Raw genomic sequence first — 25788 nt, 5'->3', positions numbered from 1 at the left:
TAAAACTCAAAGAAAAATCAAAATTTATTTGATTGGTGGTGAATTATGGGTAAATTCAGGGATTCGCCTGTTGCTATGAAGCTTTAGTTCTGTGTGAAATGTGTGTATGTGTGTGTGTGCGCGTGTGTGAATGAAAGAGGGGGGAAAAAGAGGGCAAAAGAAAGAAGGAGAGTGTGTCTGGTCTGTGTTTATCCTGCAGTCAGCCAACCTCCTGCTCACATTTAGCATGGCCTGACCTTTGACCCCTTAGATCCTGACATACCAGCTCCATTACACTCACACACACATACACACACACACACACATCCACAATTACACATACACAAACACACTTCCACACAAGGCCTAAATCATTCAACAGGATGTAGTTAGAGAGAGGCACACTGAGCCACAATCAGTGCGAGTGTGTGTGCTCATGTCTGGTCATATGTACCAATGTTTGCCTACATGGCTTTGTTGTGTGTGTGCGTGAGCGTGCATGCGCGTGTGTGTGTGAGTCAGTAGCACAATCCCCCATTGTTCTTCAGCTGCTACCTTTAACAGGACCACATTCCTGGGCCAGTCAAACCAGATGAGGAAGAGAGGAGGAGAGGGAGAGGGGGAGAAAGAGAAAGAGAAAGAGAGGGAGAGGGCAGTGGGGGAGGAAAAGAAAGAGAAACACAACGGGGGATGAAAGAGGGGGTGTGGGGAGGGGGGGTGAAGGAGCGAAGGTGAGGAGCTGCGGCTGCTGACCTGCCCTTTGACCGCTGGGGAAGGTGAGTGCCATCCATTTGTCCTCCCTGCTGGATGCCGCCCCCCCCCCCTCTACCGACACCCCTCCCTGCCCTCCCTCACTTCCCCCCCGCACTCCATCCATCCGCCAACAATGAACAATAAAGGCAACTGTCGGGAGCGCTGGCCGCTGGAAAAATAAACACGGAGCTGTCCGAACTCACAGAGCCAGCTTTGTAGAGCTGAGGGGGTGTGTGTGTGTGTGTGTGTGTGTGTGTGTGTGTGTGTGTGTGTGTGTGTGTGTGTGTGTGTGTGTAGCCAAAGCTGACCAAGACAAGAAAGAGCCTTGTGTTAAAAACGTTAGCCTGTTCAAATGGGGGGTGAAGGGGTGGGGAGGAAGGGGGCAAGAGGGAGGGAAAAAAAGGATAAGGGGGGGTTGCAAAGGTGAAACGATGGATCAAAGGAGTCTTTCTTGTCGGGGGTGTTCTTGTTGGGGTTACCCCCCCCCTCCCCCCGCACACGCACATGCACACATGCACAAATGCAAACACAGTAAAATTAGGTACTGAGCGAAACAGAGTGTGTGTGTGTGTGTGTGTGTGTGTGTATGGTGATGTGGAGGGACATTCTCTCAAGCAGCAGCCTGAATGGTAAGGTGTGAAAAAAGAAGACAAGCAGTCTATTCTTCTCCTACAAGCTGTTCTCAATCCCCCTCTCAGCTGTGGATCTTTTATGACTCAAAGCGGGGTGTTTGCAGAAGAAGAGGAGGAATCTCTGACTGAGACCGGTCCTCCTGACTGAGACCGGTCCTCCTGGCTGAGACCGGTCCTCCTGACCGAGACCGGTCCTCCTGACCGAGACCGGACCTCCTGACCGAGACCGGTCCTCCTGACCGAGACCGGTCCCCCTGACCGAGACCGGTCCTCCTGGCCGAGACCAGTCCTCCTGACTGAGCCGACCTGTCTCATCCCATTCCGGGGCTCTGGGGTTTTTCCGTGCTCTCCCTCCATAAATCAGCTCCCGTCGGCCTGTTTCCTCGGCCGCTGCGAGCCAGGCAGGCGGATCGATAACTGGTTTCCTCCGTCGCTTTACACACATTCCTCCTTAGGCAGATTGCCACGGCCTGCGCTTACCTACAAACCCACCCAACCAACACAACCCCCGTCCCCCTTTTTTTTTTTCTCACGCACACACACACACAAACCCGTGCACGGCGTAATTAACCAATTTGTAACAATGTAATACTTGTCACCGTGTTCGCGGTGCTAATTAATGACCCCGGCTGCATTGATAACTCCCCTCTGGTGAGGAGGGAGGGGAGGGGGGGGGGGGGGTGGTGGCTGAGGTGGAAAGGAAAGGAGCAGAGTGGAGAGGAAGAAAGAGAAGACGGCGAAGGAAAGGTGCGATGGTGAGGGACAAGGAGAGGATGGAGAAACAGACAAAACAGGCCAGAAAAACTACAAGGACGTAGACAGTCTGGAAGTATAATTAGCACACTGAGAAGTATATTTACATGAACACCATAACCCAATTACTGTAAATAATTAAATTGAGTTAATATTAAGGTAATAAAATTAAGGTTTGATTAAAGCACACACTACATGGTTTGCAGTAATCTGATTTTCCCAGTAATTCAAGTTTACATGATTTGTTTGACTACAGGATTGGCTACATGATTTGTAGCATGCAGACAGAATCTTACTTTTGCTGTTTTATTGGGTTTTTTTCCATCATGGTTTAACATTTATTTGTTAATATTAACAACACCACATCCCACAATCCCATCAATACGGTTAAAAATAATACAAATGAAATAATAAAAGAATAGGTTGGGTTATATTGAAGTAGTTAACAGAGGAGTATAAGTTCCTCTGACTGAAAAAAAAGCATTCTTATTGGCTCTGTACAAGTAATTTAGATAATTAACACTGCTCATATTCATTTTTTTCTCTCCTTGACACCTACTGACACTGTGCCACTGAGCAACGCAGTTAACCCTGCAACTCCTCCTAACAGACTGCTCAGTGGGACGCAGCAGATTGTGTGTGTGTCCGGTATGTGATTTGTGAGGATGCGCCTGCCAGATACAGTGGTGTCTACATGTTCACAAACCTATGTTGTACAGCCAAGCTTTATTCAAGCCCAAAGACTTTCCTTTCAAATTCCAATCGAGATTTCAAACTTTAACAAGTCACAGATATGGCTGCAGAATTTCAAGAATGTGGAACCAAAAAGATGCAAAAGAGATCCAGAAATTCTCTGTCTGATGAAAGGTCCAGGGATAATACATCTTGGATCGTTAAATAAGCCATGGTGTAAACATTATGTACTTTAACTGAAGTGCTCAGAACAGATACTATATGGTACCTGTACTGTATATAAGGTGTTACACAGAGTGAGGGGCAACTTAAAGGGGAAATCAACACTTTATAATGAAGGAGCTCCATGAGGTCCATATTTGTGTGGGTATATATATATATATATATATATATATATATATATATATATATATATATATATGTGTGTGTGAACGTGTGTGTGTGTGTGTGTGTGTGTTTTATTGTGAACCACATGGGACCAATGCTTTTGACAGAATGAGAGGATGAGAGGTGGTGGCTTATAATCACTTTGCTCCCCACAAAAAGCTCTTCAATGGAATTCAATGGGGGGAAAAAGTCAAGGGATGCACTGACAAATGAGAACAGTGCGCGCAAAACGTACGCTCACACACACACACACACACACACACACTATCGATGCAAACTGGTGTATGAACACTTTCCACATGGTTCTCTTTTTTCACAATGATAGGCACAAGTGCATGTTCACACTAACAGCTATTATGTAAGTGCTGTTTAAGACCCAAATGACACACATGCACTCCCACGGCACGCACACACACACACACACACACACTCATGCTCTCATACATACTCCTAATATTGCTCCCCAGCTGTTGGTGTGTGGTGTGCCAAGCGGGACGCCCCTACACAGAAATGTCAGCGCGGCAGGGAGCTGGGAAAAGGGGGTTTGATCAATGGAGCCCCCCTCTCGATGGCCACGCCGCTCCACAAGGCTCTTTGATTACATATTGCTTTGCTTCCTAATGAAGCTCAATTACTGGTGGAGAACGACAGCTTTGCCCTGGAGTTATGAGGAATAATAGCCAGTCTCTTCCACCTCTCTCTCTGCCGCTCTCACATCTTTTTCTCCTCGCTTTCTCCCTCTCTCCGGCTGATTCTCGCTCCTCCGTATTCACAGCGCAGCTCCCTCGTTCCCGTCTTGTTTCACTTCCTGCCCTCTGTCCCTCTCTGTCTCATGTGCTGTCGGATGTTAAGAAGGGGCCGGCGTGGATAAAATGGGTGATTAACACCGAGATTAACACAGAGCTGATGGACCGGCAGAGATGCCATTGACTTTTTGACTTGTTGGTCAAACACACCAGACAAAGCCACCAGACTTGGTTCAGTTCAGGGCAGCTCACTTCACTGGATTTCAATTTAAGTGAATTCAGTCAACTTCTGTTTATTTCAGTGTCTTTCATATTTGTATTTAAATGGAATAAGGCTGAAGAAGACGTCTTGATTTTTTATTTTTTCAAATAATGCAGGGACATAGTTAAATGTTTTTATAAATAGATTTGTGGACGTTTTTTAATTAATCTAGCATAGATTACGTTTTAAAGAGTTAATTAAACAGCTCTCTGTAGTTTAGTTCTGTTGTTATTTAGTTGCACTGTACCTTTAATTTCTCCGATGTGCCCTGAGCCCATGGCCAAAAGTTTATCCTTCCAGTCCTTTGACAACAGCCTCTCAATGCTGGGGGCCTCTGTTTAGGGGAGGATGGGAGGATGGGGGAGGGGGGGACGGGGGGGAGGAGAGAGAGAGAGAGGGATTCAGTCGGCTGGCCAACATGACAATAAAGCTCATTTAAAGTCCATTTGCTGTAATAAAGGCAGCGGCAGCTCAGCCTAATGGCCGCATCAGCAGGAGAGAGAGGGAGAGAAAGGTGGAAAGAGAGAAGCTGATAATCGAAAGAGAGGAAATCTGAAGAACAAAAACAAGTGAGCAAAAGGGAACGAGCGAGAGAGGCAACGCAAGATAAAGAGAGAGACAAGTGGAGGAGAAAGGAAGAGAGGGAAAGAGAAAGAGAGAGAGGCTTTTTCCCTCTCACCTGCTGCTAGAGAATCATTAGCCCTGTGGGCCTGAGACAAAGAGGGCCTTAATGCACCCGCCACAATGGACACATTATCAGCCCGCGCTTTGTTTTCAACACACACTCCACAGACACTTATCCACACAAACCCCTGCACAAACACACACATGTGCACACAAACCCGCAGAATCACTAATTACAACCCAAACTATGGTCGCACTCGCACTCGCACATGGGTGTTTGTGTGTTTGCGCGCGCACACACACACACGCACAGGAGGGTTTGTGGGAAATGGTAATGCCACACAAGAGAGCACACACACACACACACACACACACATGGAGGTTCAGTCCTAGATGTGGACACGTAGATGTGTGCACACATAAATGCTGCCATCAACCCAGTTACCCTGTTCACTGTTATTGACATGAACAAAGGGAACCAGGAGGAATGACCAGACAAAAGAGGACGGAAAGAGTGAGGAAAGAGGGAGAGAGGGAGAGAGAGAGAGAGAGAGAGGGAGAGAGAGAGAGAGAGAGAGAGAGAGAGAGAGAGAGAGAGAGAGGGAGAGAGAGGGAGAGGGAGAGGGAGAGAGAGGGAGAGGGAGAGAGCGAAGTCAGAGAGAGAGAGAGAGAGCTTTCTATTTACTGGGAGCCATCTGCACTTGGGATGTGAGGCCTTGCTAAGGAAAGAGGTTTTACACTTGGAGTGGGGTGATTAACCCTATCAGCCAACGCAAACACACACACCATTGCACAAACACCCACAAAACACACAGACGCATGCACAACACATACAGTTGAATGAACTCATATATGTGGCTGCACACACAGTCATACTGTATGCACAGTGGTGATGGCAGGCGGGAAGTTGGTCCGTGGATTAATGTTGTTTTTTTTCCCGTTATGACATGAGCGATTTAAAAAATATAAAGTCTTAATCTCACTGCTATGAGACATCTCGCCTGCACAAACACTAACTTACACATGCATACTGAGATGCGTGCTGGAGTACAAACACTAATGCTCTCCACGGAGAGAGAGAGAGATTTGGGGTGTGTGAAGTTGAGCTTGGTGCTTTTTTCTCGACAACAAATTAAAGCACTTTTAGCCAACATGCAGACAGAAAAAGCAGAACTTCCTCTCTGTGAGGGAGGGAATGTGGAGACAAGGAGGAGAAGGCACCTGCAGATCTTCAGGGTTTAAAACGACACATGATCACACACAAACAAGGAGGCATGCGAGAAAGTCGAGGCATACAAGCCTTGCCCAGGCACACACACACACACACACACACACACTCACACAAAGCAGTGCAGCGTGTCCTACATACTGTACCTCAGCTTGTGTGTGTGTTTGTGTGTGTGCCTACAGCTTCCCCAGAGGCCTGAATCAGGTCCTTCTCCTCTGGCTGTAAGACCAGAGCATTCATGCTCTGTTGATTACAATGCGCGCACATTCACAAACACACAAAGACAAAGATCAATACTGAACTTCCAGCCAGTGCATCTCAGTGACTTTTTTCTATTTTTCTTCCTCCCGTCCTTGGACTCTTGACTGGTCTGTCCTTGTGTTTCTGACGCTGCCACTCATCCAGTTAGTCTGCAACTGAGTTTGAGCGCCGCGTCCCCGGTGCCCTAGTGCTTTCTAGCCTTCAGGGAATAGGTTAGCAGAGGGATGAAGGTGGAGGAGGAGGAGGAGGAGGAGCAGAGCTCGGATAGATGGAGAATCTGTTACAAAAACAGGGAGGAGGGAAAGCAACGTGTAGAAAGTAGAAGAGGAGTATGCGCCTGTGTTTTTTCCCCCCTCCATGACAGCTGTCTCACCATCACCCCAACAGGTGCTATTAGCCCCTGGCACTCCTTCTCTCCCCCTCTTTCTCTCTGTCTCTCACTCTCATCTTTCCCTCCAGCCCCCTCTCCCTCAACAATGACAGAGGCTTTTAAGCCAAAGAGCTTTGACAAGTGAGAGGGAACAACAAATGGCAGTGTCGCCTGTTCTCTTTCCATTGCACTCCCTCTCTGTCTCCATCTCCTAGTTATTATTTTTATTTATTAACAGGGCTGCAGCCATTGTCCCCAGTGACAGGCCGGGGCCACTTTAACTATTAATAAAAGCCAAGAGGCTCTTTCATTGTGCGGCGGATGGCAAAATGGGAGGAAATGGGGAGGAGGAGTGGAGAGGAGAGGGAGAGAGGAGAGAAGCAAAAAAAAAGAGAAGATGCTGTAGCTTTCATCGAGATGTTGATTGATGGGGTGAATACCATGTGAAATAAACCCCCGCTGTCACCTGTGATAAACTACACACACACACATGCATCATCATCATCGACGACACACACACAAACTTGTGCATCTGTTAAAAGGTGTTTAAACATCCTGAAAAGTGACCCTGCAAAAAAAGATCTCTCTCATGCCTAAAGCTTCTCATTGTGGCTTTGCTGCATTAGAATACAGCCAAGTGCGTTTCCTTGTTTTCAGATTTCTATAAGAATATAAAATATGGCTGCCATTACCTGACATCGCATAACAATAACAACTTGCCCGACGCAAAAAAACAATTCTCCTTCCAGTTGTCTCACATTCAGAGATTTATTTGCTTGAGCTCAGCGGATGGAACTGCACCTGATTCACATTTCATGTTCTGCAATATTTCAAGAGGTTTCATAAAATTCTCCTGACAGCTGGATGGAAACATAGCAAGCATCTATTACTGCTAATTAAGGCCAAAACTCATATAATAAAGGAGGACAGCACAACACTTTCCATGAAAATCAGAGAAGCTACTCCCTGTTCTTGTGACGTTTGGGATGCTGGGCGTTTGTGTGTGTGAGTGTGTGTGTGTGTTAGAGTTGTGTGAGGTAAGCGGGTGGAGTTTGGTGCCCACGCAGGGGTGTGGGCCACATATTTGCAGGGTGGGGTGTTGGGAGCCAAGTTTCAGGGAGGATAACTGGCTCCCCCTTAACAAGAATGAAGGGGTGAGGAAAATTAATAGAAGAGGGAGAGAAAGGAAGTGTCAGTGCTGAGCTGCACAGGGCACTGAAGGTGGGAAAATCTGTGTGTTTGCTACTGTTAACGCCTCCAAAATACATTTTCATCCATTCTTCTTCTCTTAGAAACAACTTACAACGTGTGTAAACATCAGATCTGCTCCATCAGCATGTCCCAGCTCCTTATCAAAGTGCCATAATGTTTCAATCCCAGGACTCCAGATGTCTCATGCATCACATTTATACATCTGGCATCAGAGACCTTTAGTCCTGGACAGGTCCTACACATTTCAAATGTTTGAAAAACCGTCCCTTCTTGTTTTGACTGTGCCGTACGTATGAGCGTGAATCTCGCCGTTGTACTTTTCTTGCGAAAGCGCATTAATTTGTCTAAGGGTGATGTTCCGATTCCGATCGCGCACGGCTGAGAGGGATTCTGGGAAAAGCAGAGGGGGGAAAACGCTGACAATAACTCTGGAATTGTCGGCTATTATTTTGGCTCATTGGCTCAAACGGAGTCAAGCTGCTGCCCTGCAGCCGAGCCAAAACAACCCCGTCCACCTGCCGAGAGAGGGAGAGAGACAGAGTGAAGCAGTGTGTGTGTGTGTGTGTGTGTGTGTGTGTGTGTGTGTGTCTGTGTGTTAGAGTGAGCCCCCATCCGGCTTTTGGATCCACAGTGAGCTTTTGGTTCAGAAGCTGCTGGAGAGAGAAGGAAAGAGAGAAAGAAAGAGAGATGGGAGGAGACTCAACCTCAGTTCAGCTTGCTCCATCCAATCTCACAAACAATACCATCTCTCTCTCTCTCTCTCTCTCTCTCTCTCTCTCTCTCTCTCTCTCTCTCTCTCTCTCTCTCTCTCTCTCTCTCTCTCTCTCTCTCTCTCTCTCTCTCTCTCTCTCTCTCTCTCTCTCTCTCTCTCTCTCTCTCTCTCACTCTCTCTCTCACTCTCACTCACTTTCTATTTTTCACTCAGACGTTTTGCCCTGAGTCACCACAAGCAGCCAGCTCTATTTTTCCTATTATCTCATATTTGTGAAGCCGGTAGACCTTTAGAGGAAAAAGGAGGGAGGGATGTGAGGAGGAGGAGGAGGAGGAGGAGGAGAGGGAGGTGGAGGGGGATGTGTGGAAAGAGAGAGAGAGAGAGAGAGAGAGAGAGAGAGAGAGAGAGAGAGGGGAGGAAAAGAGAGAGAGAGAGTGAGAAAGAGAGAGCCCGGGCTCTCGGGTACACAACAAAGGGGCCTCTGTGCCAGCGCCAGGCCCAGCCGGGCTCAGAGGAGGGTGGAGGATGAAGGAGGAGAGCGAAGATGAGGAGGAGGAGGAGGGGGAGGGCCCACAGGAAAGGGCCCTGGCTTGGGACCCGGGGCCGGCCCTTATAGCCCCAAAAACAGACTCCACATTGACTTGGGCCTTGGCAGCCATGCCCCCCCCCCCTCCTTCCTTCTCCATTCTCCTCCTCCGCCTCCTCCCTCCCAAACTGAGCAGGGGTCAACATTGAATAAGCAATTATACAAGCACTGGTGGAGTTTGTCTAAGACTGCCACCCTGAACACTGAAGTATTGAGATGAAGGGAAGGAGGGCGAGGAGCCTTAAGGTGGCGGCCATGACGGAGACAGAAAGAGTAGGTTTACATGTGACCCAAAGATTAGTTTATAACCAGATTAAGGTAAATCACAGCAACTGTCATGTAAACACCTTAACCAGGTTATCTTAAGTTGATTTAAGTCAAAATCAGACAAGCACAACCTCTTTCTCATTATTCTTCTGGATTTATAGCTTTATCAAAATTGTTTAATGATAAAGAAATAAATGAATATCTTGAGCAAACAAATCAAGTTAAATCTTGTTATTCTGAATCTCATAAGTGCCCTGACCGGACATTTTCCTCTTATGAACTGAAGGAAAAAGAAAAAAGTGCTGCCAGTGTGAGGCTGTGAACAGACAAGAGCTGCAGGAGGCAAACACACCTGCATTAAACTACTGTCACGACATATAACACTGCAACACTCACTGTTCCGAGGAAGAACTAGTGTTTCAAACTAACAAGTGGTTTAATTAGAGAAAAAAAAGTTGTGTTACTGTTTAAATAATATGAGGTAACTGAAGTCTTGCGGTGGTAAAACGTTACAACTTCAACAGACTGGATGTTCAAAGAAACTTCATAAAAGCAGAATTTGGAATGCGCCTCCTCACTTATTTACACCCTCTTGATACTGCAGCTTTTGCTTTTCAGTCTGGCTATTCCCTCCGCGCTGACGGAGCCAACATCCTCCATTACGAAATGATGATGTTGATATTTTGATGATCAATTCATGTCTGGTTGAGCTGGGCCATGTGTCTGGACACATTTTCATCGATTCCTTCTAAAGACGGTCCAATTGTTCCAAAGCGAGGAAGGGCCGTGCCAAGATTACGGGCAGTCTCTTGTCAAAAAAAAAAACACACACACTCACACACACACAACAGCAACACAGGGGCACTATACGGCGGCTTGAGAGAGGAGATAGATATAGAGAGGGAGATGTATCAAAAAGCTTTTTGTCCAAGCCCACCTCGCACCACCACCTCCGCAAGGTTAGCCGTTAACAGTACCAATTACTGGCTTGTTGTGGGGAGAACAGCGCTTGGCAACAGTTGCGGTGGCTGGGCCTCTGTGTAAACACTACTCCTCCTTACTTTCTACCCCCCTCCCCCCATCTCCCCGTCTCCCACCGAAGCAGAGGATCGCAGCAAGAAAAGAGACAGAAAGAAACAGAGTCGGTCCCCGGTCGGTCCCACCGTCCACAGCGACTTGTCATTCAGAAGCTGATCCAAGTTTAGTTATTAATAAACACCCAGACCAGTCGGCAGGCTAGGGGGACACCAGCACACACACACACACACACACACACACACACACACACACACACACAGTCATATCGCACACCAGCTCAAAGTGTTTGGCACGCTCTCACTCACGGAGCAACATGACATCAACTTCTGAGAGTTACTGGACTTTTATTCACCTTGCAAAGTAAGTGAAGTTTTTGGGTGCAGCGACGAGGGACATATGGTGCTCCCCTAAAGTACTGTGACAATCACAGACGTGTCTCCAAACACGTTTCAGGGCGACACAGCTGTTAACACAAAACCGCAAACGTACACACACAATATCTCTTGCCAAAACACCTAAAGACTAACCAGGGAGAGGGCTTTATTTTTGTCTATTTAAAGCCAGATAGTTTTAGAAAAAAGCACGAAAAAAAAGGAAAAATTATTATTTTTTTCCCTCTCATGTAAATGTGCGGCAACCGTGCTGCAAAATTATAAAAAGAAATAATTTCTCTCACAAAACAACAGATGTAGTGGGGTGCCCCCCCCCCTCCATTCTAGTATTAGGGATTGTATGGATGTACATATAGCAGCATGTTTCCATTAAATGTGACGTTCTAAGAATAGGCCATAGCACATAAAGCAAAAATTTACAAGGGTGTCAGTCAACAATTTAATAAATTGAAAATCCATTTATCTGAATACAGAGTTCTGCCCTTCACTCCACTGCCTTTCCCTAACAGATGGTGTTGTGGGTGCTTATGTCCAATTTGATTTGAACCAAACCCTCAGCCAATTTTTACACTGGCATGAAATCTCAGCGAGCCAGATCCACACACTGGCAGTCAGAAATAGCAGCGGAGAGGGCGCGACATTGTGAAAGAACGATGAAGGGCAAAATCTGGAGCGACATTCGAGAAAGTCGCAGAAAAACTTTCCTTGTTGTTTCATTTCGCTTGTGTGTTGTTTTTTGTGTTTTTTTCTCCCTCTCTCTCCCCTCCTCTGCATGTTGTTTTTGTGCCGAGCTGAAGAAATTAGCGATGCTATCTTAATGCTGTGTTTTTGCGGGAGACAGAAAAACGTTCCTTTCACAGACACACACACACACACACACCATTTTCCCAATTGCCTCTGTGACCTCCATTATCATTAAATGGTGTTTGATAGCATCTAGACATTTGAATCCGCTGCGGACTAATTCAGCTCGGCCCCTGATAGCCGCTGCCACTGCACCTTATTAGGGACCAGCTATGGGACTGAACATAGATCCCATTTTCATTTTACTGCCTCATACTTTACAAGCTGAAGAGACCAAGTGTCAACTGTGGTACTGATAACCACCAAATACTGCCCGCTAATTGCCTGGTTAACAAACAGAGCCTCATGAGAGACTTTTGAATAGATAATAGAGGTTCACGTTCAACAATGGCTCAAGCTGTATTTAAAACTCAATGTATTCACTGAGGAGCCTTTGAAAAGCCGCTCTGACAAGTGTGTCGTATCCTGCCACTGCTCTCAGATGACCCTTTCCCTTTTTCTTTTAAAGCTCTGGAGGTCAAGGAGTTTTTTTTTAGCCCATGGAGAAACATAATGTGATCTATCAACTTAACCATGAAAATCTGTGAAATTGGGTTTTCGGCATCAATTTTTAAGTTATTTGAGGGTCAAAAGATGATTTACAGTCTCTAAATCCTTAGTTTCATGGAAAAAATCTGATTTATATCAATGGTCAGTAAATCAACCAATCAGAGAAGCCGAAAAAAATATCACAAAAAAAGCAAAAGGTGTGTGTCTGAAAATCCGGCTTTTTCAACCTGGTGTCAGGGTGAGGAGAGGGTTAAATCATCAGGGCCGGCACTCTCTTAATGCACGCACATCTCTCCCTGTCAAAAGCATCCTGTTAAAGTAGGCCAAGGCATGTGTATCAGTGTGTATCTACGTGTGTGTGTGCGTGTGTGTCGTACACAGTGGCTCACACTGCTGTAATGGAAAATGACACTTGCAATCTGTCTCGTGGCAATAACCCCTCTTCAGCGCTCTTGTCTCCACTCCACACACATGCGCACACGGTGCACGCGCACACGCACACACTCAATGTCTCTGTCACTGCATCAGCCCCCGGGCCGTCCTTGTCACTGCGCAGCTTTATTGCATCACTTTAACGTGACAACAAAAGAAGACATTGTGTATTGGGCCTGCCGTGTTTGAGGAGGAGAACGGACCCACGCATTAACTACGCTACAGACAGACGGAGAGCACACACACACACACACACACACACACACACACACACACACACACACACTCAGTGCTGCGTTTTCTCTTGTGAGTCGTGACATTTTTGGTCTGCCTGTCAAAGCAATGACAGAGAGACAGACAGAACAGCAAGACACTCCTGCCACACTAATGCTGCTTTGCATGTTGGAAGCCTTTTCAAACAGGGCTGAGCTGTGACTTTAACCTCCCCTGCACTTGTGTGTGTTTGTGTGTGTGTGTGTGTGTGTGCGCGTGCGTGTGTGTTGTGTGCATGTGACACTGATGGGTAAAGACTGTTATTTCTGATGCTATCATAGTTTTGGCCCAGTGTTGGCTGCTTGATTGACAGTTGGCTTGGCTTTAGAGTGGCTCTGCTCTGCCGGACGGCGGAGGCGGAACCCGCCTATTGCAGTTAATGCGGACTCAAACAGACACGCACGCACGCACGCGCGCACACTTCTTCCCTCTGTTTATGTGTCTGTTTGAATCTTGAGATCCGTCTCTGTCTCTTTTTGTCTTTCTTATCTATGTGTGAATGTTTGTTCCATCTGTGCGTCGTTGGGCTTGAGACAGAGCGCATTGTAAGGTCTTAAGAATAGCCCACATTGTCCTGTGTGCTGCTCAAAGATAGGGCGACAGACATGTGAGAACCATTAGACCAATGGCAACAACAGTCCAAACAGCACTGGAGTGCTCTGCTGACTAGCATGTGTGTGTGTGTGTGTGTGTGTGTGTGTGTGTGTCTGACCTGTTGGAGCCTAAAGAGCCACTGTGCTCCAATTATTCGCTCATGTCGACGTCTCTCTCTGTAAATCTTTTCATACTCCCTAGTTTTTTCTGGAAAGATCACATCCTTTTTTTAGACGAGGAAAAAAAGAAAGAAATTGATTGGTTGAGGAGTTTTGCCTCATCAATAACGGCTGATGCTGCTAGTTTAGGTCGCATTTAGATCACTTTGCCATCTGTGGTAGCACTCACACAAATTAAGTGACAATAACAGAGTTGGTGAAAGAATCTTCAGCAGTGATAGTGAAATAAAATATTGCTCTTAAATCTAACTTTCTGTTTGATGTACACAAATGAAAGTGGAATTAATTTGATAAAAGCAGAAACTCTGTTAGATAAAAAAAAACAAAAAAAAAACAGGCACTCCATCTTTTTCATACATAATGTTCCAATTACTTGTCACAAGGTGCATTACACGACTGTGAACATGGGTCTGTGAAAAAGAACAATTTTTTAAAATTGAAAGACAGCATTATAAAGTACAGCTGATTTGCATGATGGGAAATCTAAGATTGAGGTCTTAAGTCAGAGTATCTCTGCTGTGATACTGGTCTTGTGCACTGATATTTTTTCTCTAATTAACTTTGACTTTTTATGCGTTTTGTGGCTAATGTCCAAGTCCTTTGCAGAAAAGTCTTATTTATATTACTTAATTTGTTTTTCCTACAGTGAACAATCCCTATCAAAAGCCTTGATAACATGCCTATGCCTGTTATTGGTTAGTTATACAGATTTAAGATCAATAGATAGGCTTCAATTTACTGCAACAGTTCCCACTGGAGTTTCATTTCTTTTATTTTTTTGGCTTTTTTAAATGTCTTTTTATTAGATAGTACAGTTGAGAGAGACAGGAGAGCAATGACCCCCCCACTGGAGTTTCAAAGAGCCTAAAAGTTCAGTCAGCACAGTAAAATGCGAGTCTAACTTTGACTGGCATATCTACCACAACACTGATTAAATGATAAATGCTGATGCCAGTGGAAATATTTAATAATATACAGCATCTAATAAATGATTAGGCCGTTTATTAAATCAGGCTTTTCCCTTTTGGCTTTTCTATTACATATCCTGGTTCTTTTTTTTATTGAATCAATCCTCTTAATCTGATCATTCATATCTTGATCCAAATAAGTTAACTGTGTCAACTTTACTCAGGAACATCGTAGATTTTTTTCTTTTATACTGTACCAACCCCTCGCTGACACAGATCCTTGCATCTGTACTTCTTTTTTTCCTGAACATTCCTTTCTCTGGTGCCTTTGAACCCCTCTCCCCCCCCCCCCCTCCTGCCATTCCCCCGACAAGACACCCATGACTCTTTGAGTGGGCTAATTGTCTTAACAACATTTGGCTCAGCAGAGACCGGAGACTTCAGTGGGGGATGATAACCTTGGCCGTAACCTTGTTAGTGTAATGAAACAAACCAACAAAATGGACGAGGAGGGCGTGATCCTCGGGAGAAACTGGGGCAAAACACGGTTCGGTAGGTTGGCCAGAGAGGGGCGAGAGATCCTGCGCTCGGCTGTGTTTTCACATGGTTAACTGATACGAGGAGGGGGGGGGGGGGGGGGGGGCAGGGACGCCCAGACAGAGGGCTCAATGTTAGAGAGTGTGTTGGGTGTGTTTGCTTTTGGGTGTAAGAGTGTGTCAGACAAACCGACATGACCTAACAAACAAGTGTCCACTGTCTTAGTGTGGACGGCTCCTTGAACCAGCATCACAAGACTGTCTAGTGTGAAGCCTGGAAAACAAACATGAGTCCATGAGTTCAGTTTGAGAGACACAGAGAGAGAGAGAGAGAGAGAGAGGGAGGGAAACGGACACCAAGACGGAGAGCGACAAAGATAGATCAAAAATCAGCCAGAAGGGAAAAAATGGAAAGTAGAAGAGCTCCTCTCGGTCTTTGTGTTTGTGAATATGTATAGAACAGAATAAGATCCCAGCATCACCACTCTGAAGCCCACTACCCACCATCTGACACGCACACGCAGACAGGAAGCCAGCGAGCTCCACCCACATCTAAGGCTGCCTTAAATAGCTCCGTTACACACCACTTACACACACACACACACACACACACACACTGCAGATCACTGATATTCAGAGTTAATCATCATTTTACTCACAAAAACAAGAATCCACACTCTAAAATGAAGCAAGCCGCCGGGCAGGAAACGTCTGTGAGTGTACGGAGGGAGCTGGCGTCGACAGTGCGGTGACGCATGCAGACACACACTGCCTAAGATCATCAGAGAGGTGAAAGTTTTATGGCAAACTCCTGACAGGTGTTCATGTGCATTTGTTTGGGGAAGCCGACTACAGACAGACAGGGCAGCAGGGATGTTTTGGAGAAAAGAAAGGAACAAGTGAGTGCGAGCAGGGTGCAGAAGGAGGGAAGGCGGGCGAAGGTGGAGAGGTAGAAACCGTGTGTCGCCTCAGGAACGGAGAGTTTCTCCAACAGTAAACACAGTTATAGGCCCAGCTAATGTAAACAAGCCTCACTGAAGGTTTATTCACTGAATACCGAGGCAAACATCGGACTCTCTGTTTGAGATGTGCTCCGATACTTTACCAACAAGAAACCACGGCGATGAAAGGTCGTACGACTGTCACTTTTGAATTTACTATTTCAGATCAGAGAAGTAACTGATTATTGTATGAATAACGGATTTTTGGCAGATAACGCTGTGGCTGAAGTATGCTTTTGAGCAACAGCAAGTATGTTCACGGTGAGATTGGTTAGATTGCTGTTCCCCCTGATAAACCGTTAAATTTCATGTTTCAAAGTTAGAATTCAGATCACACCGTGGAAAATGTATGAAATATTTGAGAAGGGACTGTCCGAGTCCAAAGTGGGAAACTGTTGGTTTCACAGTCATGGCTGAGTACAAGGTGAAGGGAACACCAGCACTCACATTTAAATAATCTTGTAGTTTATTGAAGGGCAAACAGTGAAGAGGAACAGGGACATGACTGCTTGAAGAAGTGAATGAACCTCTGCAGGGGAGTGGCCACACAACAACACATACCTACTGGAATACAATTACATGTTCAAAAGCAAACTGCAGCATCCCAACACAACACAACACAACAACAAGCTCAATGTAGATAATATTTAAAAACACACTTGAGAAAAAAAATATTTCACACTTCTCTACATATCTGTCCTAAAATAAGCTCTTCTCTGCAAATGATGGACTGTAGGTGTCTATGTGAGTCCCCATTAACTCTTGACTGTGCACTGTAGTATCATGTCATAATGTCGCTTTTATATGCACTGACTGTGATGTTTTGGAAAGGCTACAGAAACACACACCTGGGTTACAGACAAGACTGGCGTACAGCAGCTGATTTGCTTTGTCGGTATCACAATGAGCCAAGAGGCTTTGTGCTTGTGTGTATGTGTGCATTTTTTTCCCCCTGCGTGCACGGCTGTATCTGAGTGTGTGTTTGAATACGTGTGTGTGCATGTGTGCATGTGTGCATGTGTGTGTGTGTAGGTGACAGCCCCAGCCCCAAACTGACTGGCATCTGGCGGTGGCAGTTGTTTTAACAGCTGAGCTGACAGCATTAATCCGAACGCACCCAAATCAAAAGGAGACAACACCTGTTCACTGCTCCTGAGCCCAGCCGAGGAAGAGACGAGGAGAGAGAGAGAGACGGAGAGAGGGAGGGAGGGATGAGAGCGAAGTATGAATGGGAGGCAGGGAGTGAAAGAGATGGAGGGGGAATGATTAGAAGCAGGTGGAGAGAGTGACACAGACAAAGGGAGGGGGGGTAGAAGAATGGAGAGAAGGAGGTAGAGAAGAGAGATAGAAGTAAGGATGGGGGAGAACTGAAAGCAAGGGATGACAGGGAGGAAAGAGTGAGAAAAGGGAAGGATGAGGTAGAAAAAAAAGGAGAGGGGGGTTGAGAGAGTGGGCACGCTGCCAGGCAACACACACATACAGCACTCTTTCCCCTGAGCAAGGCGGAAAGGGGCAGTGGGCCAAACGAGGAGGGAGGGGTGAAAATAGAGGGATGGGAGGAGAGAGGTGAGTGGACGGATGGAAGGATCCCACAGGGAGAGAGACTGGAGAGAGGATGGGCGGCGAGGGGGGGGGGGGGGGGGGGGGGGGCAGACAGAGAAGTACAGCCATCCAGAGGAGCATCAGAGCTCCGGCGCGAGTGGCTGCTGATGGCTGCTCTGTTTTGCCAAGCAGCAGCGAAGGGAAGGAATGCAGCAGGCAGGGGGGTGGGGATGGGTGTGGGGGGTATGGGGGGGTAGGGGGTTGACTGGAGATGCTTGTCTCCCAACATCTGGCTCAAATAAGGCTGGGCCGTGCTGAGGGCTGGGGGTCGTGACCCCTGAGGCTGACAACACAGACGCCACCACTTCATCTGCAGCACCCGCCCTCTGACCAGCCAGCCAGGGGTTAATTAATAGAGACCCCGTGGCTTCAAAGACTGACACACTGACTGGCTGACTGGTTGACGGGCCAGCTGAGTGACCGGCTCCCCGGCCGGCCGGCTGGATGGGAGGGGCCGAGGAGCTGGGTGGCTAACGGCGCGGCTGATGCTCTATGTTGAATGACTGACTGAGTCGCTGCCTGACTTGTTGCTCTACGTGCTAATGCTACACAACCGTCTTCATACCTGTTTATAAGAGGGAACGGAGGTAACACTTTACTTGAATAGGTATTCATAAGATTGACATAACACTGTCATAAACATCAATGAATACTTCTGACAGCTGTTGTTAAGTGTCATTCGGTAAGTTATGTCACTTTTAATGCAAAGTTGACATTATTTGAGATGTTCCTTGTTATGAGAACTTGACATAATTTTTAAAGTTTGGCAATTAGGTCTGCTATGACAGTTGAAATTGTCTTTATGTCAAGTTGTCAGAACAAAAACATCTCAAACAATGTCAACTTTGCATCAAAAGTGACATAACTTACCGAATGACACTTAACAACAGCTGTCATAAGTATTCATTGATGTTTATGACAGTGTTATGTCAATCTTATGAATACCTATTCAAGTAAAGTGTTACCGAAACAGAAACAGTAGAGGTGGCCCTCGGGTGTTGATTATGTGCGTTTTTGGCGACTCTCAGTCCCTGATGCCTCATGAGAAGCTGCGGCTCCTCGGTCAGGTCACACAGGCTTGTGCGTTTGTCATCCAGCGTGGGGGCGACACGCATACATGTATATTTTTATTGCCGTATGTGCAGCCAATCCAGAGCCCAGGCAGTGATACACGCCAATCCCACGCCTCGACTCGGGCCGTTAAAGCCCTTTCACATCCATGTCAGGCCTTAAATCCTGTGCTGGATGCTGCTGACATGGGTGATAGGAGCCGACAGCTCTGATGCCTTCACGTGTGCTTATATGTAGATGTGCACCTATAGTGTAAGACCTGTTCGCATAAGAAGCATAAACATGTACAACCATAAACCCTATGTACATGACATTAACCGTGTCTTTGCATCACAAAAGGTTAAGTGGATCTCATGTTTATCTGTGCACAGAAATGTCTGAATATGATCAACGAGGAATCCTTGGTATCCCAGCCTGATTGATCTGCCTGTGCTTCACTATGTCAAAAATCTATTTTATACATTAAATGTTCCCGAGTTAGTTTGTGATTCCTCCGTGTTTACACGTCAACATCTTCCTTATATTTTCCAGGAATGGGAATGGTGTAATCCAATAATGCTAATACTTATTAGCACTGATTATATTGCAGGTAAAATAGAAATATTGTTCTATAGGCGCACTCCCAGTTAGTTCATTCCAGTGAATTACTAACAGAGAGTCTTTGAGTGAGTGCACATGAGTTTAGCAGCAGCAGCCAAACGCAGGCAAACACAAAGATTTCATTGAGTTTAAATAGAAATCAACAACTGCGTACAGCCAAATAAACCCCAAATAACTGCCCCAGAACTTCATCTGCTTTTCCCAAATAATGAAAAAACTAATTATGTAGTTCTTTCTAGGAAGTGCCTTTATTAGGACGTGTAAGCTATAAATAAAAAGACAGAAAAATCACAAATGCGTAACTTCTCTTCCACATCTTTCGCCCTTTATTTGATTTTGACCCAGAAATGCTTCCATGCACACACACTAAAAGACGTTAAGAGAAATGTCTGGAAAGCTTGCAGCCACGAGATACCCTTTCATATTTTGCTGTGGCACGACGTCAAGACCAAAAATCAATTTCATTCCAAAACACGACATCCACCTACTCAGAAAGTAACTGCTGGTATGTTAGTAAACTACTTAATGGAAAAAAGTTATTGGCTAATTTGATAAGTCTTTTCATAAAGTAATGTCAGGGCCTGAAATCATCCTGCTTTTTGAAAACCAGCTGAACTTCAACCACCAATTCCACTTCACAAGTGTTTCTCAGTGTTTTTGTTGCTTAAGTGCCTGAATGAAAAGTTTTAAGATTTTTTTTCCTGCATTTCATATCCTTTTGATAAAGTAATTGAAGGACAAATGAAAGTCGCCGCACTTTTACGCAAAACTCATTAATCTCGCAGCCATTTTGCAGCATAAAAACATTCCTGTGTCTCTCCATGGGAATGGGAGAAAAGACTAAGAAAGGGAAATAACAGAAAAGGAAGAAAAACAACAGGGCGTGCAAATGAAGAGAGTTTATGAGAAGGCTGAATAGATAAATCATGGATTCCACTGATTTGGTCATGGGACATGGTGTTGAATGGAAGTTAATGTGTGGATGCCAAAACGCTGGGGCCTGTCTAATATTTGGGAGTTGGTGACAGGAGGCCTTTATGTGGGACAGTCTGACTTACACTTACATAAACACAGAGCAGGACATGTCCGCATGGTGTGTACGGCACCCAGCGAACGCACAAAAACATTCCTAATGTGAAGAAGTACACACACACAACCCCCACCCTACCTGCCTCATCAGTCTGCATCAACACACACTCACAAATACACAAATGCATACACACACTGTTACGGTAGGACAGTCAAATAGTGAGTAGGTCACAATAGTTAAGCTATGGAAGTCCTGTCTGATTCATGAACCTCAGCCTTTGTGTTTAACTTAATGCCACGCCGGGAGGCCAATAACACACACAGACACACACACACCATCAGGGAAACCACGGGACCCTCTCTCTCTTCTCTCTAAGCTCCTTTATGCTCATGTATTGGACAAAGGGCTGGGGCACTGCTCCCCCCCAAATACATGCACGCACGCACGCACACACACACACACACGCACTTTTCATCTACTTAATATCGCTCATCTGGACGGAGGAGAATGGTAGAAAGGAGTTTCATCCCCAACGATTGTCTCGCGCAAGGGTGGAGAGAGAATGCCACGTTGAAAAGCAGACGCAAAACAATTCAATAAGAAAAGTGACTTGAATGCGCCTTTCATCGAGCCAACAATGGCCGGCCCCACAATAGGCCTCAGGTTCGCCCCATGACGTTGCCTGTTTCTCATGCGAATGCGAATTGACTCGATTTGAATTGTGAGCCATGTCCAGGATGATTTCTCCTCCCGGTCGAGGGCGAATGCTGCGAGGCTAACTGACACAATGATGCTCTGTCTATGAAACATGATAAATAAAGAGGAGCTGGTGTTATTATGCAGCGTAGAGCAGGGCTTCTTTCTCTCCTTTAAAGTGAGTTATATTTGCACACTTTTTCAGAAGAGAATGTTTGAATTTGACTACTGAAGGTTTTTTTTCCTTTTTCTCTGCCAGGTCACAGGATCGTGAGGTGTAGCATAAAAAACACAACCCGCTGAGTTCACATCTCCTTAGTGAGGGGTTCAAGGCAGAGTTAGACTCATAAGCGTAATGTCAACTTCTCTTCAGCGAACGCTGACCGTGCGTTTAAAGCCCTTTAATTGGCAAACAGGAGGACAAAATCTTGCTTTTTTTCCTCGCACGTCTGAACTTTCTTTCCTGCTTGTAGTGAATTAAAAGAAGAAAAAGAAAAACACAATTCTCTCTTTCAACCTCCCCCTCTGTTTCATTTCACTTGCCTTCCTTTTCCCAGCGCGAGAAGAATGATCGCGACAAACAATGGCTGTGAGAGTCCTGCTGCACTTCATGTTAATTTATACAACTAACTAATTACCGACAAAGGGTGGAAATCACATAAAGACATTTGCCCGCTCCCACGCTAGGCCTGTGAACCTGCTGCTGTATGTGTGTGCATGTGCGTGTGTGCGTGCGTGTGTGTGTTTAAGTCGACACATTCCCCTTAGGGATGTGTGCTTAAAAGTCGCAGGTCCATGTGATGACTTGCAAACGTTGTATATGCCATTGTTGATGTGTATAGTGTGTGTGCATGTGTGTGCGTATGTGTGTGTTTGACGTAACCCCCCTGATAGCAGAGAAGTAGAAGGATTAGGCAAAGTGAAGGGGAGGGAGGGGGAGGGGGGTGGAGGAGGACTGATGGACGGATGAACGAGACTGCCTGGATCCCTCCACTTCTCCGGCTCCTTTTTTCTCTCCCTTTCTTTCACTTCTCTCCTTCTTCTTGGCAGAATGTATCCGCCCTTCCCATTGTCAGCCATTGGAGTGTATGGAGGCGTGAGGGAGCTCCGGTCACTGTGTGCTTGTGTGGCACAATGGCCTTGCCTAAGTGCTGTCCTATAAAATGCCTCAGTGCTCTCTAAAAGCAAGTCCTGGGTTCCCTCCCTGCCTTGAAAATAGATGAAGTGCTGTGTGTGCATGTGCAAGCATGTGTACGTGAGTGTGTGTGTGTTGTTGTGTGGCATCAGTCATTGAGTTGGCGTTTTCAGTATGGAAACCAGGGCCTCGGAGCGGCCGGTACGCTCAGCCGTAAAAACACCATTCTGCCTGACCCCAAGGTTGCAGGCAAAGGCTGTAAACCTGCACGCCTGTCCTCAGTGTGTGTGTGTGTGTGTGTCAGTAGCTGAATGTGCACAAGTGTGTGTCTTATTTCCCTGCACGCGTGTCCAGATCAAGACCATAAAATAAAAAGGCAAGGGTCTGACCCCTGAGCTGCACCAGGGTCACTACAACAAGAGCACAATCAGATTCTTTACGCTCAGGTACCTCTAAGCCGTATTTTTATTTCTTTATGTATTCTTGACATTACAGAAGATTATTTTCTAATCAAATGTAAAAGTTTACTTTGTTCCAATAATACTTTTATCAAATCCATTTTAAACCATTAGAAAATGACAATACACAATATGGTGCACATTTGAATTAGATTTTTCTTGGAGCTCATTCCTCTTTACATTCCTGTTCACAAGCATTATTAGACCTTGGTTTAAGAATGCTGCATGCTTATTGGCTCAATGGTGCTGATGAAATTTACTTCTTTTTTTTTTTTGATCCTCATCATCCAATACCCAGCCAGAGTGAAATATCAACTGCTCATAGCACCGAATGTGGCCTGATACAGCTCAGTGTTATCACTGCAGCTCCATCGGCAGGCCGTCTCAGAAAAATGAACAGTAAACGCAATCAGAGGAAATGCATTTCTGGTTGAGGACCTTTGTTTATTTCTGTTTAGAGCTGGGCTTAAACTACTGAGGAGAAAACACTAAAAGTCCCAGAGGCCACAGAGACCCTAGTGACGGGTAGCTGGAGCTGGGCAGCAGAGGGTCAACAGACGGGTCCAGAGATGGAGCTCAGCTGGCACTTTATGGAGCCACTTACAGTCAGAGCTGCCATGTGGAGAGGAGAGGAGAGGAGGAGAGGAGGAGAGGAGGGGAGGAGGAGAGGAGAGGAGAGGAGAGGAGAGGAGAGGAGAGGAGAGGAGAGGAGAGGAGAGGAGAGGAGAGGAGAGGAGAGGAGAGGAGAGGAGAGGAGAGGAGAGGAGGAGAGGAGGAGAGGAGGAATGAGGCTGACTGTCTGGTGAAAGTCCAGGGCAGCGGAGGCACCACTCCAGGGGCCGAGAGGAACATCTGTGCCCCATTTAGTCATGTTTCTCCTCCTTTTAATGTCCTTTGTTTTTCTTCTCTTTCATTGAAGAGTTGATAAAGTCAGTTGAGCTCCTTCCTCCTCCTTCTCAGGTGTGTGTCTGTGGCCCACAGCTGGGCTAACAGATGATGACTGGGCCGTGCTCTGGGGCACAGGGGGTCACGGGGGGTTAAATGGCAAGTCCAAGGGAATGGTCCAACCCAGGTGTGTGTGTGTGTGTGTGTGTGTGTGTGTGTGTGTGTGTGTGTGTGTGTGTGTGTGTGTGTGTGTGTGTGTGTGTGTGTGTATGTGTGTGAGTGTCCATCCTGAACATGCAGCCATCTCTCTTGGGCTTTAGCACCGACTCTCCTCTCAACCCCGCGCCTCCCGCGCTGCTCTGCACTCTGCTCTCATTTATTTCACATAATGACACGCACACACACTCCAACACGAGCCGTTTGGCTGAGCGGCCTCTCGCCTCAAGTCCACATAGACACAAGGACACACACATAAACACACACACATACACAACAGGCAATGTCATGCCATTCTTATCTTTGCTGTTCCTCCTTGTCGCTTCCAAGAATTTATTAAAGACCACGGCTAGCGGTGTGCGGCTGCGTGTGTGCGACTGCACATACGTGTGCTGGTGTGTGTGAGAGTGGGTGTGTATCTCCGGGGTAGCAGGTGGCCAGTGGACTGAGACAGGAGATGAATGGAGAGAGCAGCAGTGGTGGAGCATGGTTGGGCCAGGCCATGGGGGACAACACGGATAGTCATTTATTAGAGGCCAACACACACACACACATGCACACGGACACACACATGCACCTTGCATGCATGCAGTCAAATGCAATGCCTCCTCTTGCACACACACTTATACACACCTTCTGTCACAAATACATATGCAAATACACCTACATAAGTATACATGCTCCCAGAGGTTTATACACACACACACGCACACACACACACTGACCTACTAACTACCACCCTCCATTCATCTAACTTAAGTAGAGCAACACTAGCCACAGACACAAAACTATATCTTTCAAACTTCAGCCACACTGTGTGTGTGTGTGTGTGTGCGTGTGTGCGTGTGTGTGTGTGTGTGTGTGTGTGTGTGTGTGTGTGTGTGTGTGTGTGTGTGTGTGCTGCCTGGCTCAGGGGCAGCCTTCATAAGTCAGCCTTCTCTTTCTGTTTTGAGATGTTTATCGTTTTCTGACCCATTTTGTGTCTTTGGCCTCTTGCTCACATCCCTCCTGGTGTTAATGTTCATACACTCTAAATATGTGTGTGTGTGTGTGTTAGTGTGTGTGTGTGTCATTGATCCAGCTGGAAGCAGTGTGCAAGCGTGTGTGTGTGTGTGTGTGTGTGTGAAGGAGAGAGAGAGAGAGAGAGAGAGCAGTAATATTCCAGGCCTTTCATAATGATTAAAGCCTTCATTAAATTTTCATCCCAACCTGCTGTTTGCTGCTAATGGCCTTTCTGAGCCACACAGCCAAACAATAGCTAGCCGGGCACAGAAAAGGGATTTCTATCTCGCGCTCAATACTGCCCCTTGTACCCCCCCCCCCCCCCCCCCCTCCTCCCCCTCCTCCATTTCTCTCTGCCTCTCTTCATCTTTTCTCTGCTTCCCTTTTCTTCCTTTACTGTCTTTTCTTTCTTCCTTTCTCTTCTTGCTTGGCCTGGGTTTTTGTGTGTTTGTGCATGTGTGTGCATGTGTGCATGTGTGTGTGTGTGTGTGCTTGGTCTGGAGGCGCTGGGGCCTTTTGTTAGCGCGTTTCATTTAAACGCAGGGCAGATAATGCTCCGGGTTGGTTTGGATGCCGCACCACTGTGGCACTCTGCTAATGGGGTCTGGGAAGACACTGCTCTTTCTCTCCTTCACTCTCCTCTCCTTCTCTTCCTCTTTCTTGCCTTTTCCTTTTTCCTCTCTCCCCCCTTCTCCCGCTCTCTTTCTCTCACTGCGCTGGCTGACTCATAAAGATCCATTATTGTTGTTTTTTTCCTGTGCAGCCAGTTCATGAGGTCCAGAGAAGCAGCGAACAACCCAAAACAGCTCAGTTCAACAAACAACCTGTTTTTTTTTTCTTTTTTTCTTTTCTTCTTTTTTTTCGGTAAAATGTGCCACAACAGGCCTCTCTATCGACTGGAATAAAAACAACCAGCCGACAA

General features: G+C 46.3%; 1 protein-coding gene across 6 annotated transcripts in view; it reads right to left on the bottom strand.

Annotated features, from left to right (window-relative positions):
* Window positions 1-25788, bottom strand: part of sox5 (SRY-box transcription factor 5) — a 91474-nt gene that overhangs the window by 43273 nt on the left and 22413 nt on the right. For 5 of the 6 annotated variants that reach the window (XM_083999107.1, XM_083999108.1, XM_083999111.1 and 2 more), the window contains exon 4: window positions 4453-4539. The exons of the other annotated variant lie outside the window; for it this stretch is intronic. In XM_083999107.1, the coding sequence (XP_083855233.1) occupies window positions 4453-4539 (87 nt within the window). The remainder of the gene's footprint in view (window positions 1-4452; window positions 4540-25788) is intronic. 6 annotated transcript variants of the gene reach the window in all.

Source organism: Trachurus trachurus (genome assembly GCF_905171665.1).
Source record: "Trachurus trachurus genome assembly, chromosome: 23".
In the NCBI taxonomy this organism is placed as follows: Eukaryota; Metazoa; Chordata; class Actinopteri; order Carangiformes; family Carangidae; genus Trachurus; species Trachurus trachurus.
The sequence above is the reverse complement of the archived record's forward strand: the minus strand, read 5'-3'. Positions and strand labels throughout refer to the sequence as shown.